We start from the raw sequence: 14,475 nt of genomic DNA, 5'->3' as shown, positions 1-14,475 counted from the left end.
GGGCAGATAAGATTAAGTGGGAGTTGGCCATGAAGAGCGAGATGGCATCTCTCAAGAAGAATGGCACATTTTATTTGGTGCCTTTGCCGGATGGGCATAAAGTCTTGCCATGCAAGTGGGTGTATAAGCAAAAGTTTACACCGGATGACACTTCACTAAAGTACAAGGCCAGGCTTGTGGCGAAAGGTTTCAAGCAAGAACATGGGATTGATTTTGATGAGGTTTTTTCTCCCGTGGTCAAGATAACTACCTTGCGGACTGTTTTAGCTTTGGTTGCTAGAGATGACATGGAGTTGTATCAGATGGATGTGAAGACCGCGTTTCTTCATGGTGATCTCCATGAGGAGATATACATGCAGCAGCCAAGGGGGTTCGTTTACAAAGGGAAACTTCGTCATGTATGTAAGCTCAAGAAGAGCTTATATGGCTTGAAACAGGCTCCGAGGGAGTGGTATCACAAGTTTGATGCATTCATGAGAAAGCAGGGCTTTGGCAGGAGTGAAGAGGATCACTGTTTCTATGTAAAGAGGGCCGAAGATGGCAGCCTTCTTATTTTGATCATCTATGTAGATGACATGCTTCTAGTCGGGACATCTAAGCAGTCGTTAAATGCCTTGAAAGCTGAATTGCATAAGGCATTTGAGATGAAGGATTTGGGCATTGCGAGCCATATTCTTGGCATGCGTATTCAGAGAGATAGAAAAAGGCGATTGCTTTACCTGTCTCAAAAGGAATACATTGGGAAAGTTTTGGATCGATTCCATATGCAGGGTGCGAAAGCTCTTTCTACTCCATTGCCTACGTACTGCAAGCTTTCTCAAGAGGACAGTCCGAAATCAGATGAGGAGCGGGCTGAAATGTCCAAGATACCTTATGCATCGGCTGTTGGTTGTTTGATATATGCCATGGTTGCTACTAGACCAGACATTTCTTATGCAGTGGGCGTAGTGAGCCGATACATGCGAATCCTGGCAAACGGAATTGGGAAGCAGTGAAAGGGGTTATGAGGTATCTCAAAGGCACTTAGGATATGTGCATATGCTATGGGCAGACAGATTCAACGGTACATGGGTATGTAGATGCTGATTATGCAGGTTGTCCAGTGAGCAGGAAGTGGACTACAGGCTACTTGTTCACATTCACACAGGTGGTGCAATTTCATGGGTCTCTCGTCTACAGGGTTGCGTTACCATTTCTACCACTGAGGCAGAGTATGTTGCAGCCACCAAAGAGGCCACAAAGGAGGCCATATGGCTTTTTCGTCTCTTGGCAGAGTTTGGTATGTTAGAAGAGATTCCAGTGCTAGACGGCGACAGCCAGAGTGCTATCATGTCTTGGTGATAAGCTCATCCAGCTTGTCAAGGTTCATACAGATGACAATCCTACAGATCTTCTTACGAAGAGTCTAGCTTCAGAGACGTTTGCACACTGCCGAGACCTCATGGGTATTGGATAGGTGACCTTCTTCTATTGTTGTACATTGCTGTACATACTCACACTCCCCTTAGGCCCATTGCCTTTAAGTGGGAGGTTGTTGGGGTAACGGCTCTAGGCCTTAGTTAGATAGCTCTCTTAGCTGTGCGGGTCCGGCCATGTACCCACTTGTAACGGTCACTTATGTCACTTATAGTTATATACAAGTGTGAGTGGGGAACACACACAACAACTGTGGATTAACCCCTTATCTTGTGTGTGTGCTCTCTGGCTCTCTGGTTCTCTGTGTGTTCTCTCTCGCTCTCCCGCTCTCTTCATACTCCGAGGTCACACCAACAAAGCAACACTATGTGCCATACCCTCTACGAGCACCTCGCCCTGATTCAGAAGAAGAATTACTTTCCTTAGCTAGAGAGGGCACATTATGGGAAAATGTGGCAAAGCACACAACACTGGCCAATCCCCAATTAGCTGACCTGTTGGAAATCAGGATCATCACCTTTATGATCAGCTACTGCTTCTGCAGGTGGAGGAAGGCTCACCCCATACACACAAGAGGTGGCTATGCCACCATTTTCACAGATGAGGCACATCCCAAATTAGAGGATTTTGGAATACAACCATACTGGCAGAAAGAGTACTTATAGTACAACCATACTGGCAGAAAGAGTACTTATAGTACAACCAGGTCTATATGTGCGCGCCACCAACACAGTGAGTTGACCCATTATACATGCCAATTAAGAGAAGATGATGCCACTGGAGTACAACCAGGTCTATATGTGCGCGACTCCCATGTCTGCTTACAAATTTCCGATCTTCATGCCAGTAACATTTCCAGACATACGGGAGCAAAGGAAACAAATTCTTACATGGATACAAGCATGACGAAGAATTCTGGACCCAGCAATCGTGCAAGTGTTAGATTTTCGAAATTGTTGGTGGTTCTGATTGATCAACCTAAGGAGCCCTATGATGGCTATGAAGCTGAGCAACTGAAGTTTGACATGAATCAAGGGTCATCTGACCAGGCATGATGCTCTACTACCATCGTCTAAGATGTCTTCCAGGTTACATGATGTCACATTCGAAGGCATGGTGGATCCAAGATTTTGGCGCTCCCACTCAGAGTTCAGATGCACACTTAGAAAGCTTCAATCATGAAGAAATTTCTACCAACATGAGTTCGATGACCATGTCCTTAGACCTCGATAAAAGGTTCTGAGGACAAAACCTACATTAGGAAGGGGGGATGTTGATCCCATTTTGGATTAACAATCATGCTCTTCCAATTGACAACATTAATAAGTGTCATGAAACGGCACTATAAAAGTTGTACAATATGAGATATTGGCCACCCAAGGCCTAGTTAAGTAAGTTTTTGGGCACCCAAGTGTGAATAAGGGCCAAATGTATATAAGGCATTTTCTCATAATGAAAAGACATAATACCCTTTTGTGCTATAGAGAGCTCTTCTTTGTGTCATGAGAAAGATTGAGAGAGAGAGCATTCTAGCATTGTGCCTCTTCTATGCTTGTATGATTCATGCTTGTGTGGGAGAGTGAGAGAGAGTGATTGCCTTATGCGACAGTGTGAGTGACTCTACAGTGATAGCGTTGTCGTGCCATGGCACGTCTATGATGTGAAACCGTGCATGTGAGGCCATCAAATACAAATCCAGATGCATGAGTTAAGTGCCATGACGAGTCATTATATGATGCCATGTACATATGTTCATATTGTAAATGAGGTTCAATAAGATGAGTTGAGGCAGTGCCAGATCTAGGAGTTTTTGTACATGAATGTGGTGTGAATTATGGAGTTTCATGCACATGATGGACCTTGTAGTAGGGAACATCCTTCTTAACATGTATGGAAATGCAAAGGTTTGATGCCAGATGAGTTAAAAGAAATTCAGTGGGAGCCAGTGTTGTGAGTTCTCATCCAAGTCTGTCGAGCCATTTATAAGAGCTTCTCTCAGCTTGTTGGTCTCCAGAGCTGGCAGTGGCAGCTTTGACTATGAGTATGTTAATAAGAAGGATGAGGAAGTGGATGTGTCTCTAAGTTGGCTTCAGTGCAACCACCACTTAAGCTTGGTCTCTCGCTTGCAAACCACCTGGAGGATAAAGATGAACAAGAGGAGGAGTAAGAGGCGGCTGATGGATCCCTTTTATGAAAATGATGAGGCCTTCACTAGAGCTTTACAAGAGGGTGAGCACCATGATGCAACCATACTTCTATGTGGACATTCTTTTGGAAGTGAGAGTCTCCAACGTGTTCTAGAAAATAATGCCTGTATATCATGCGGAGCAGTAGCCAAGAGGGAAGATATGGTGCCAAATCATGGGGTGCTTTAATGGATGGTGACATGCATACTTGCTTCTCTATATTGGTAATGAAAGAAATGAATATGAGACATTTGGCTGGCAGCTTATGTGTAATAAACTCTAGAAGAAACACAAGCATTAATGCGCAGTTTTTTAAAAATGGAAAGCCGACTATTAAGCTGCAAAAGGTGGTGGGGGGGGGCGCCGAGTTCTCCGCGGGAAAAAGAGAAAAGAACCGGAGGCAGACGGCGGCGAACCAGTATGAGGAAAAATTCTGCAGAGAGAGGAACAGCGTCGAAATCTACCAGTATTTTTAATTTCATGAATACACACGCTGATTGTGTCTTGTAGGTGTTAGAATTAAAGGGTAAATTAAATACTACGTGATGATATACTTTTGGGAAAATCCATTTTGAAAATCGACACTCAAGCGATGCTGCTCCCGTGTTTCTCTTCGCATAATCAGCGTTCAAGTGATTTTTGAGACAAGCACAAATAAAGAGAACAAAGTGTAATTCAGATAAGCCTTTTTTTTTACCACTTTATTAGACTTAGGAAAAGGGTAAGACCCATAAATCCTTAACGGATTTGGAATTGAGAAAAGCTTGGTGAACAAGCATTTAATCACGGGAAGTTGGCTTTGTTTCTGCTTGATTGAGTTTTGGAAATTATGAGCATGAAATAGCTATGCCATATGCTATCTTTTGCTTGTGAAATGTTAGAATATTAAGGCAAGTTTTCAGGTGATAAAGTGCATCTCGAAATAATGGTTTTGATGGCACTGGATGTAAAGGATGTAACTGGTCACATGTATATTGGAAAAATTGGAAGGCCTTGTTATTCCTACATGTGAATGGTTCAAAGGATTTCATGCAATTTTGTGCAATCATCAGGATGAATTCAAGGATGTATTGAGGTGAATGAACACATGTACTTGTCAATGGAAATAGTGATATTCAATACTCCTTGGGAAATTTTGTGCGTGAGTTTCCTTGCTAGATTTGACATTCACTCTCACAGCTAGAAGTCTCGTACTTTCCTGGCTGTACCGCACACTTCACGACAACATTGGTGAACCCGACGTGAAACTGCTGGGGTGAGAGTGTGGTAAAATATACAGGGAAGCTATGGCTGAGAATTCTGAGGGTCAGGGGGTTCATTTTGACCCCGGAGTTATGCAGATGTTTCAAATGTTTACCATGTACATGCAATAGCAACAAGCTGCTGAGAGGGGACAAATTTCCACGACCAAAGCCTTACAATCAATTGTGAAAAAGGTGGATCAATTTGATGGGAAGGACATTACAAAGTATCTGCGCAATTATATAAAGGAGATGGAGCTAAAAGAGAGAATTATGGGGGATAGTCACTGCTCTAAAATGTGAAAAAGAATATCTTATTGGGGCATCTGTACTTGTGGAAACTGATTGCTTGCCACTTCTTGGGATGATAGCAAGTTGTACCACTCCAGATATTGCTATGCTAAGGTGGATTGCTTATATCAAGTCACTAAATCCTGAGTTTGAGCATATTGCGGGAAAAGATAATCCAGTTGCAGATATGCTATCAAGAGCCAGGTATGAAGATGAGAAAGAGATGATTAGTGACATTGATGATGTGGGTACAAAGTTCTATACTACAACATATGCAAAAGGGGATCATATTTGCCTATCAAATGCACTTGAGTCTTTTATTGAGGAAATATATGAAGGAGATTGGTTGCTTATTGGTCAATATTTGAGTACTCTGGCAAGGCAAGAAAATTGGTCTGACTTTGCAAGAGAAGATTTGACAAATCAGGTAGAAGGGCGTGCTCTTAGAACAAAGAGTACGGAAACAGTATGCAAATTTCTCTTGGAAGATGTGATCTGCCGATATGGTTGTGTTGGGAAAATAACAGCTGATAGGGGTGAGCTAGATGTTGAAGAAGCAAGGGAATTCTTCTCTAGAATTGGTATCAAACTGTCCCTAACATGTGCTTACAATCCTGAGGGCAATGGAAAAAGTGAGCGAGGACATCCTCCAATCATTAAAGCTTTGGCTAAGGCATCCAGAGAAAGAATGCGAGAGTGGCCAAAGCTGCTACCATATGCCTTGTGGGCTGACCGTACAACTCATAGCTCAGTGACAGGATACATGCCTGCAGAATTGATGTATGGTCAGAAGCCAGTGATGCCAGTTGAAGAAGTAGTTCTAACTTGGGATGTATTGCCCTGGGTCGAAGGATTGAGCAGAGATGACCTCCTTGCATTGCGAATAAGACAGTTGGAGAGGAGGCCTGGAGATATAGAGCTTGCTAAAGCTCGCTTGAAAGATGCAAGGTTGAAAAATAAAGAAAGATTTGATAGTAGACACAGACTCCGGCCAAAACCTATTGAAGAAGGTGATTGGGTTCTAATGTATGATAGTAGCCTTGACAACCAATTCACTGTTCAAAGAAAATTTGCAAAAAGATGGTTTGGCCCTTACATTGTCAAGAATGTGCATGGAAATGCTACGTATACTCTGTGTGAGCTTGATGGAACAGAAGTAAAGAATCTTGTGGCTGGCAAAAGAATCAAGATATTTAAAAGAAGGCATGATAGTGATCCTTTTGATTCACAAGAGATTCAGGATGAGAGGCTTGACAGTGGTAGTATGGATATGGTTGAAGAGGAAGAGGATGATCTTCCTGGAACTGCAGAAGATGAAGACGACATCCAGCTATATGTGGACCTTGATGATGATTTGGCACATACCAGAGGATGTGCAGGTTTAGAGGGGGTGGATGTCGTGCCATGGCACGTCTATGATGTGAAACCGTGCATGTGAGGCCATCAAATACAAATCCAGATGCATGAGTTAAGTGCCATGACGAGTCATTATATGATGCCATGTACATATGTTCATATTGTAAATGAGGTTCAATAAGATGAGTTGAGGCAGTGCCAGATCTAGGAGTTTTTGTACATGAATGTGGTGTGAATTATGGAGTTTCATGCACATGATGGACCTTGTAGTAGGGAACATCCTTCTTAACATGTATGGAAATGCAAAGGTTTGATGCCAGATGAGTTAAAAGAAATTCAGTGGGAGCCAGTGTTGTGAGTACTCATCCAAGTCTGTCGAGCCATTTATAAGAGCTTCTCTCAGCTTGTTGGTCTCCAGAGCTGGCAGTGGCAGCTTTGACTATGAGTATGTTAATAAGAAGGATGAGGAAGTGGATGTGTCTCTAAGTTGGCTTCAGTGCAACCACCACTTAAGCTTGGTCTCTCGCTTGCAAACCACCTGGAGGATAAAGATGAACAAGAGGAGGAGTAAGAGGCGGCTGATGGATCCCTTTTATGAAAATGATGAGGCCTTCACTAGAGCTTTACAAGAGGGTGAGCACCATGATGCAACCATACTTCTATGTGGACATTCTTTTGGAAGTGAGAGTCTCCAACGTGTTCTAGAAAATAATGCCTATATATCATGCGGAGCAGTAGCCAAGAGGGAAGATATGGTGCCAAATCATGGGGTGCTTTAATGGATGGTGACATGCATACTTGCTTCTCTATATTGGTAATGAAAGAAATGAATATGAGACATTTGGCTGGCAGCTTACGTGTAATAAACTCTAGAAGAAACACAAGCATTAATGCGCAGTTTTTTAAAAATGGAAAGCCGACTATTAAGCTGCAAAAGGTGGTGGGGGGGGCGCCGAGTTCTCCGCGGGAAAAAGAGAAAAGAACCGGAGGCAGACGGCGGCGAACCAGTATGAGGAAAAATTCTGCAGAGAGAGGAACAGCGTCGAAATCTACCAGTATTTTTAATTTCATGAATACACACGCTGATTGTGTCTTGTAGGTGTTAGAATTAAAGGGTAAATTAAATACTACGTGATGATATACTTTTGGGAAAATCCATTTTGAAAATCGACACTCAAGCGATGCTGCTCCCGCGTTTCTCTTCGCATAATCAGCGTTCAAGTGATTTTTGAGACAAGCACAAATAAAGAGAACAAAGTGTAATTCAGATAAGCCTTTTTTTTTACCACTTTATTAGACTTAGGAAAAGGGTAAGACCCATAAATCCTTAAAGGATTTGGAATTGAGAAAAGCTTGGTGAACAAGCATTTAATCACGGGAAGTTGGCTTTGTTTCTGCTTGATTGAGTTTTGGAAATTATGAGCATGAAATAGCTATGCCATATGCTATCTTTTGCTTGTGAAATGTTAGAATATTAAGGCAGGTTTTCAGGTGATAAAGTGCATCTCGAAATAATGGTTTTGATGGCACTGGATGTAAAGGATGTAACTGGTCACATGTATATTGGAAAAATTGGAAGGCCTTGTTATTCCTACATGTGAATGGTTCAAAGGATTTCATGCAATTTTGTGCAATCATCAGGATGAATTCAAGGATGTATTGAGGTGAATGAACACATGTACTTGTCAATGGAAATAGTGATATTCAATACTCCTTGGGAAATTTTGTGCGTGAGTTTCCTTGCTAGATTTGACATTCACTCTCACAGCTAGAAGTCTCGTACTTTCCTGGCTGTACCGCACACTTCACGACAGCGTGGAGGTGGAGCTTGGAGGTTTGGAGCTTAACAAGTGAGCTTGGAGGCCTCAAGGGACTCAAGTTCGAAGCATTGGTAACTGCCCTACAATGGTTGTGATCTATTTCTCATCCTTTAGGTGAATGCATTGAGTTCCATCTTAGAGGTGTGGTAGTCCAAAACAATTGTATATAACACAAGTGCATTGGTCATATGAATATACAATGGATTGAGATTTCTAGAGTATGGCATAGTTATAGCGACAACTCATATAGTCAGGTTAGCACTATGGACCGACCATTGTATGTTATAGTAGGAGAGTACTTTCTCTTATAGTATGTACTCTTATCTCTTTAGCTTATGGTTGTAGAGAAGAGAAGAAGATAGAAGAAAAATCAGCCATCCTTCTCTCTTGTGTCTTTCTCTTTCTTGTGTGCTTGTGTTTTCTTCTTGCAAGGAACTCAAGCTCTCCCTTCTCCTGCCTTCTCTTTACAATAGTTGCCACCTTAGGAGGGATAAAGACTCCAAGGAAAGAAAGCTAGCACACAAGATGAATGAAAAGCAATTCAAGTCCCAACCACAATGAAGAAAGAAGCAAAGGTATAAGGACAACATGCCACCCTCTCCTCCTTGAAGAATTGAGCCACAAAGTGTGCTGAAAACAAACGCACAATTCTCTACATATGTACACTCAATAGGACTAGAGGTAATGACTTACTTGCTATAAAGTTCCAATATGACATAACTAAGAAGAATGCAAGGGAGAGGGTGAGGTTGAGCACACAAGAGAGATGGATGACTCAATTTTCTTCTCTTCTCTTCTCTTCTCTATAACCATAACATAAAGATAAGAGTACTATAAGAGAAAGTACTCTCCTATTATAACATACAAAGTCAGTTAATACTGTGAACCTGACTACATGAGATGGTGCTATAACTATGCCATAACTCTAGTAAACCCAAAAAGTTATCACAATGCCTGTAAACCACTGGTGGCATATCACCCATAATCTCACCAACCATTCCAGTGGCATAGTGTGGAGCTATCATCCTGGCGTCGTGTCACCCATATTTGTACTAGTTGAGCTTAATATCTCAACATTGACCCTCGAGCTCAACTCTATACATGCACTCCAAGGAATCTCAACACTCCCCCCTGAAGCTCAACTCTATACCCTACACTCCAAGTAAGCTTTTGAACTTGCCGCGCTTCTCTATACCCAATGCCTTTGTGAAGATCAATTGCCTAATCTTTGTGCTGACTTACACTAAATCCACATCACCTGCTAGAACCTTCTTCATCATGTCAAAGAGATAATGCACCTCAAGGTGCTTCATCCTAGTACAATACATTGGGTTACTGTATGCTGCTTATGTTGTCAAAATAAATGACAACAACCATATCCATGGTTGGATGTTCTATGTGATGACATAGATTTGGAGGCTCACATGGATGAGGAGCTACACAATGATGCATACTCTTATCACAATGCTATAACATGATAATGGCAATAATGATATAGTTTTGCGTGATGAAAATGCTCTAATGTGATGATGCAGATACATGTGATATTGGTTTGGAAAGTGCCTTGACCATGGATGATGGTTTTATATGTGATGATACCGTTGCCCATGATGTCCATGGTTAGATGTTCTAATTGATGATGTAGATTTGGAGGCTCCCATTGATGAGTAGCTACATGATGATGCATACTCTTATCATGATGCTATACATGATGATGCCGATGATGATATGGTTTCTCATGATGAGAATATTCTAATAGGATGATGCGGATACATGTGATAATGATGTGGAAAGTGTATTGACCATGGATGATGGTTCCATATGTGATGATACCATTGCCATGATGTTGCTGCTCTAGTTATTTATGATGGCCCACTAAGTGAGGCTCCCATTGAATATAATGTTGATGACCTTACTTATGAGGATGATATAGTTTTACACATTCATGGTTAGATGCATGCTAATGGTCTTATTTGTGATGCCTTGCCTGTTAATGGTATTTTATTAGATCTGAGTATGTGTTGCATGATCTGAGTATGTGTTGCATGATCTGAGTATGTGTTGCATGATCTGAATAATCCGACTATTGATGCCCTAGTGACTTATGATCCAATTATAAGTACTTTTATGAAGGCTATGGCACATGCTTGTGGTTTTGGTGATGATCTAGATGATTTGAACCCTACTGATAATCTAATAGTCTCTGTCGACTATCCACAATCCAATCATCTCGACCATACACATCCGACCATCAGATCATCTGATAATCTGACAATCCAACCATCCGACCATCCATGATAGGCTGATCTTCTGACCATCGAATAATCATCTCCATATAGATCTTGATGAGATCAAGCATTGTATTAATTATAAATTAATTTAGAAGAGTTTGAAAACTTATTTATATTTGCATTGCTTCCTTCTATACAATGTTGTATACGAAGGGACAAGATTGTGTGTGGAACAAAGTGGGAGAGTTGTCAGCTCCTAGGCTGTAGCCCAACAGTAGTTCTGGTACTTCTCTAACAGGAGGTATTGGGTTTCAAGTAGCCACTTCGGAGCCAACTTGATCAAAGGAAATTAGTGTACAACCCTCAAAGAGAGTAAGCGCAAATGGCTTCTTGCCGTAAGGCAGCTCAAGCAGTGGGCAATTCAACACCAAAAGCACGTACGAAGCGCTTATGGAAGGAGTACTTCAGGGATCCCTCTCAATGGTGGGACAATCGAAAGAGCAAAGTAAGTGGGTGCCATTTTCATTCAATATCTACAGAGAAAGAAAACTGCCCTGCTCTCTGGATTATGTGGGGGCTCAAAATAGTGGGCCTCCGATGCCCTTTGCTTGTTACAGGCAAACCCAAAGGCCCCGGATTTCCGTCATAGAATCACCAAGGAGTCCCTATGGATGGATGGGTGGCACAATCCAAGTTGGGTTCAAGACCTGCTAAAACTCGAGAAAGCAGAAGAGCCCAAGATGCAAGAAGAATTGAACCAGAAGAACAACCGTTGGGAGATGCTCAGCTTAGAGGAGGCTCTCCCTTCCTTGGAAGATGGGTTGCCGCCCCCGCCTTCCGTTGAGGACGTTGCTTGCATTTTGCACAAATGCAGGAAGGAGAGGAACCTAGATTATGCACTGCGCTTGCATGCCTACATGCGCAAAAGTGGGCTAGATGCCCATACATCACTTGGGAACGGCCTCGTTTCAATGTTGGTGGATGTTGGAAGCATGTGCCATGCCCAGCAGGTTTTTGACAGGCTGGGGTATCGGGATGAGTGTTCTTGGAACTCTCTCATCATAGGTTATGTTCGGTGCGGGGAGCCACAGAATGCTCTCATGTTGTACCAGAAAATGCAGGAGAATGATGACTCCCTCTATCCTAGTGGGCACACTTTTGTGGCCTTACTGAAGGCTTGTGCTAAACTGAAAGATTTGGAAAGAGGATCTGAAATACACGCTGAGGTTACCAAAAAGGGGCTGCTGGAAAGAGATGCTTTTGTCAGCAGCTCGTTGGTCGATATGTATGCCAAGTGTGGCTCCCTTGCAAAAGCACACGGAGTGTTCGACAAGCTCCTAGTCCGAGATGTAGTCTCATGGACTGCACTAATCGCAGGGTATACTGAACACGGGTGTGCTGAGGAGGCACTCAACTATTTCAAACAGATGCAACAAGAGGGAATCTCTCCTGATTGTGTCACATTTGTTTGCATCTTGAAAGCTTGTGGCATCTTAGGATCCACAGAAATGGGCCGAAAAATAGCCCAGGAAGTGCTTGACAAGCTTCCAGTTCAAGATGTGATCTTCTGGAATGCACTAATTGCACGGTATGCAGAACATGGACATAGTAAAGAAGCACTCAACTGTTATAAGGAGATGGAACAGAAGGGCATCTCTCCCGACACTGTCACCTTTGTTTGCATGTTGAAAGCTTGTGGCAGCATCGGAGCCATTGACAAGGGCCGAGAACTACATGTTGAGATTTCCAGAAAAGGGTGGGAAAGGGACCTCTTTGTTGGCAGCACCTTGGTTGATATGTATGCTAAATGTGGCTCTCTTGCAGAAGCACAGGATGTTTTTGACAAGCTTCCAGTCCGAGAAGTAGTTTCATGGAATGCACTAATGGCAGGATATGCTGAACACCGGGGTGGTGAGGAAGCACTCGACTGTTTCAGACGAATGCAACTCGAGGATGTCTCCCCAGATGCTGTCACTTTTGCTTGTTGCTTAAAAGCCTGCAGTAGCACTAGAGACATAGACAAGGGTCGTGGAATACATGCTGAGATTGCCCGAGAAGGTTTGGAAATAGATCTTGTTGTTGGCAGCACCTTGATTGATATGTATGCAAAATGTGGCCTGCTTGCAAAAGCGCATGAAGTATTTGACAAGCTGCCTGTCCGAGACGTTGTCTCTTGGAATGCTCTAATCACAGGATATGTGGAACATGGGTGTGGTGAGGAAGCACTCAACTGTTTTGAACAGATGCAACATGAGGGTATCTCCCCGCATGCTGTCATGTTTGTTTGCATCTTGAAAGCTTGTGGTACCATAGGAGCTGCAGATAAGGGACAAGAAATACATGCTGAGATTTTCAGAAAAGGGCTGGAAAGAGACCTTCTTGTTGGCAGCTCTTTGGTCAATATGTATGCCAAATGTGGCTTGCTTACAACAGCACAGGAAGTGTTTGACAAGCTTCCAGTTCCAGATGTGGTCTCTTGGAATGCACTGATCACAGGATATACCAATTATGGATGTGGTAAGGAGGCACTGGACTGTTTTGAACGGATGCAAAGTAATGGTGTTTGCCCAGATGATTTTACATTTGCTTGCATTTTGAAAGCTTGTGGCAGCATTGGAGCCACTGATAAGAGCCGAGAAATACATGCTGAGATTACAAGAAAAGGGTTGGAAAGAGGCCTCTTTGTTGGCAGCACCTTGGTTGATATGTACGCTAAATGTGGTTCGCCTGTGGAAGCACAGGAAGCATTTTCCAAGCTTCCAGTTCAAGATGTAGTCTCGTGGACTGCACTGATGGCAGGATATGCCCTTCAGCTTGGAGAGAGTCAAAATGTTATCCATGTCTTCAACAGAATGATAGGAGAAGGTATTGAGCCAAATCTGGTGACATTTGTAAGTGTTCTTAATGCATGCAGTCATGCAGGTCTAGTGGATAAAGGCCAGATGTACTTTGAGGCCATTAACAATGCCCATAGTTTCATTCCAACACTCGAACATTACACTTGCATGGTGGATCTCCTTGGCCGTGCAGGCCATATAGACAAGGCAGTAGCGATGATCAAGCAGATGCCGTTCCATCCTGGTACTGTGGTGTGGCATACTGTGTTGGGGGCTTGTCGAAAGTGGGGGAATGTGGAGCTTGGAAGACATGCCTTTGAGCATGCAGTGCGATTGGATGAAAAAAATGCCGCAGCTTATGTCTGTATGTCTAACATCTATGCAGATGCTGCTATGCAGGAATGTTGAGGCAATGAGCATGGAAAATGGAGCATGAATAGTATTCCCTCTTGTGAGAAAACCATTATCAAGCCCAGCAGTATTAAGGTGCCCAAGGGGAGGTGCAATGTGGACAAAGCTGACAGGCTAGCATTTGTCTGAAGCCACCCTCAGGCATGTGGTGCATTGTGGTACAGGTAAATAAAATTGAATTACTATTTCAAACCAAAGTTACAAAATATTTGCGTCTGATATTGCCTCTGTAGAAGAAAGGGCCACTGTAGATAACTTTAGACCTAAGTAAAAAACAGTAAAACCATAAACTAATTTTTTGGTATACAATCTTCTGTCGAATTTGGGTCACAATTGTTAAGATGTAGGGCAGAATAGCAAAAGCAGCAAATCGAGCAAAATCCGATGTTTGGCAATGAACTGGTCTAATTCCTCAAAGGCCGGGGGATTTTCGACAGCTGTGAACACGCTGGTATGCTCAGCATCGCGAATGGCAACCGGGAACATTCGGGTTGGCTCTGTGCACTCCTCAAAAAGCTGTAGTACTAAAGCATGTTACCGAAGCACTGGATCTAATTGTTTGAAGAAGCTCCTCGATTCCATGCTTCAATGTACTGCAGTTTTGCTGTCCCACACTAACCCTTAGCCTTGAAGGATAAAATTCTGATTAACATAGTCTAACATGCCTTTATAATCTTCTAACTAGA

General features: G+C 42.7%; 1 protein-coding gene across 1 annotated transcript; it reads left to right on the top strand.

The window, feature by feature from the left end:
* Positions 1 to 10,763: 10,763 nt before the first annotated feature.
* Positions 10,764 to 13,981, top strand: LOC147628676 (putative pentatricopeptide repeat-containing protein At3g47840). The gene is made up of 2 exons (XM_086813892.1): positions 10,764 to 11,046; positions 11,159 to 13,981. Exons 1-2 carry the CDS (start codon positions 10,924 to 10,926, stop codon positions 13,784 to 13,786), a joined length of 2,751 nt encoding a protein of 916 aa, XP_086670018.1. The 5' UTR covers positions 10,764 to 10,923; the 3' UTR covers positions 13,787 to 13,981.
* Positions 13,982 to 14,475: the final 494 nt, after the last annotated feature.

This window comes from Cibotium barometz, chromosome 19 (assembly GCF_041138505.1).
Source record: "Cibotium barometz isolate CiBa-2024 chromosome 19, ASM4113850v1, whole genome shotgun sequence".
Lineage (NCBI taxonomy): Eukaryota > Viridiplantae > Streptophyta > Polypodiopsida > Cyatheales > Cibotiaceae > Cibotium > Cibotium barometz.
This window is presented reverse-complemented; position numbering and strand designations above follow the sequence as displayed.

What these genes read in the sequence shown, in the direction of transcription:
- LOC147628676 (XM_086813892.1), top strand. Translation starts at nt 10,924, where the DNA reads ATGGCTTCTTGCCGTAAGGCAGCTCAAGCAGTGGGCAATTCAACACCA. An exon ending in GGGACAATCGAAAGAGCAAA is followed by an intron (nt 11,047 to 11,158) that starts GTAAGTGGGTGC and finishes TGCTTGTTACAG; the next exon opens with GCAAACCCAAAGGCCCCGGA.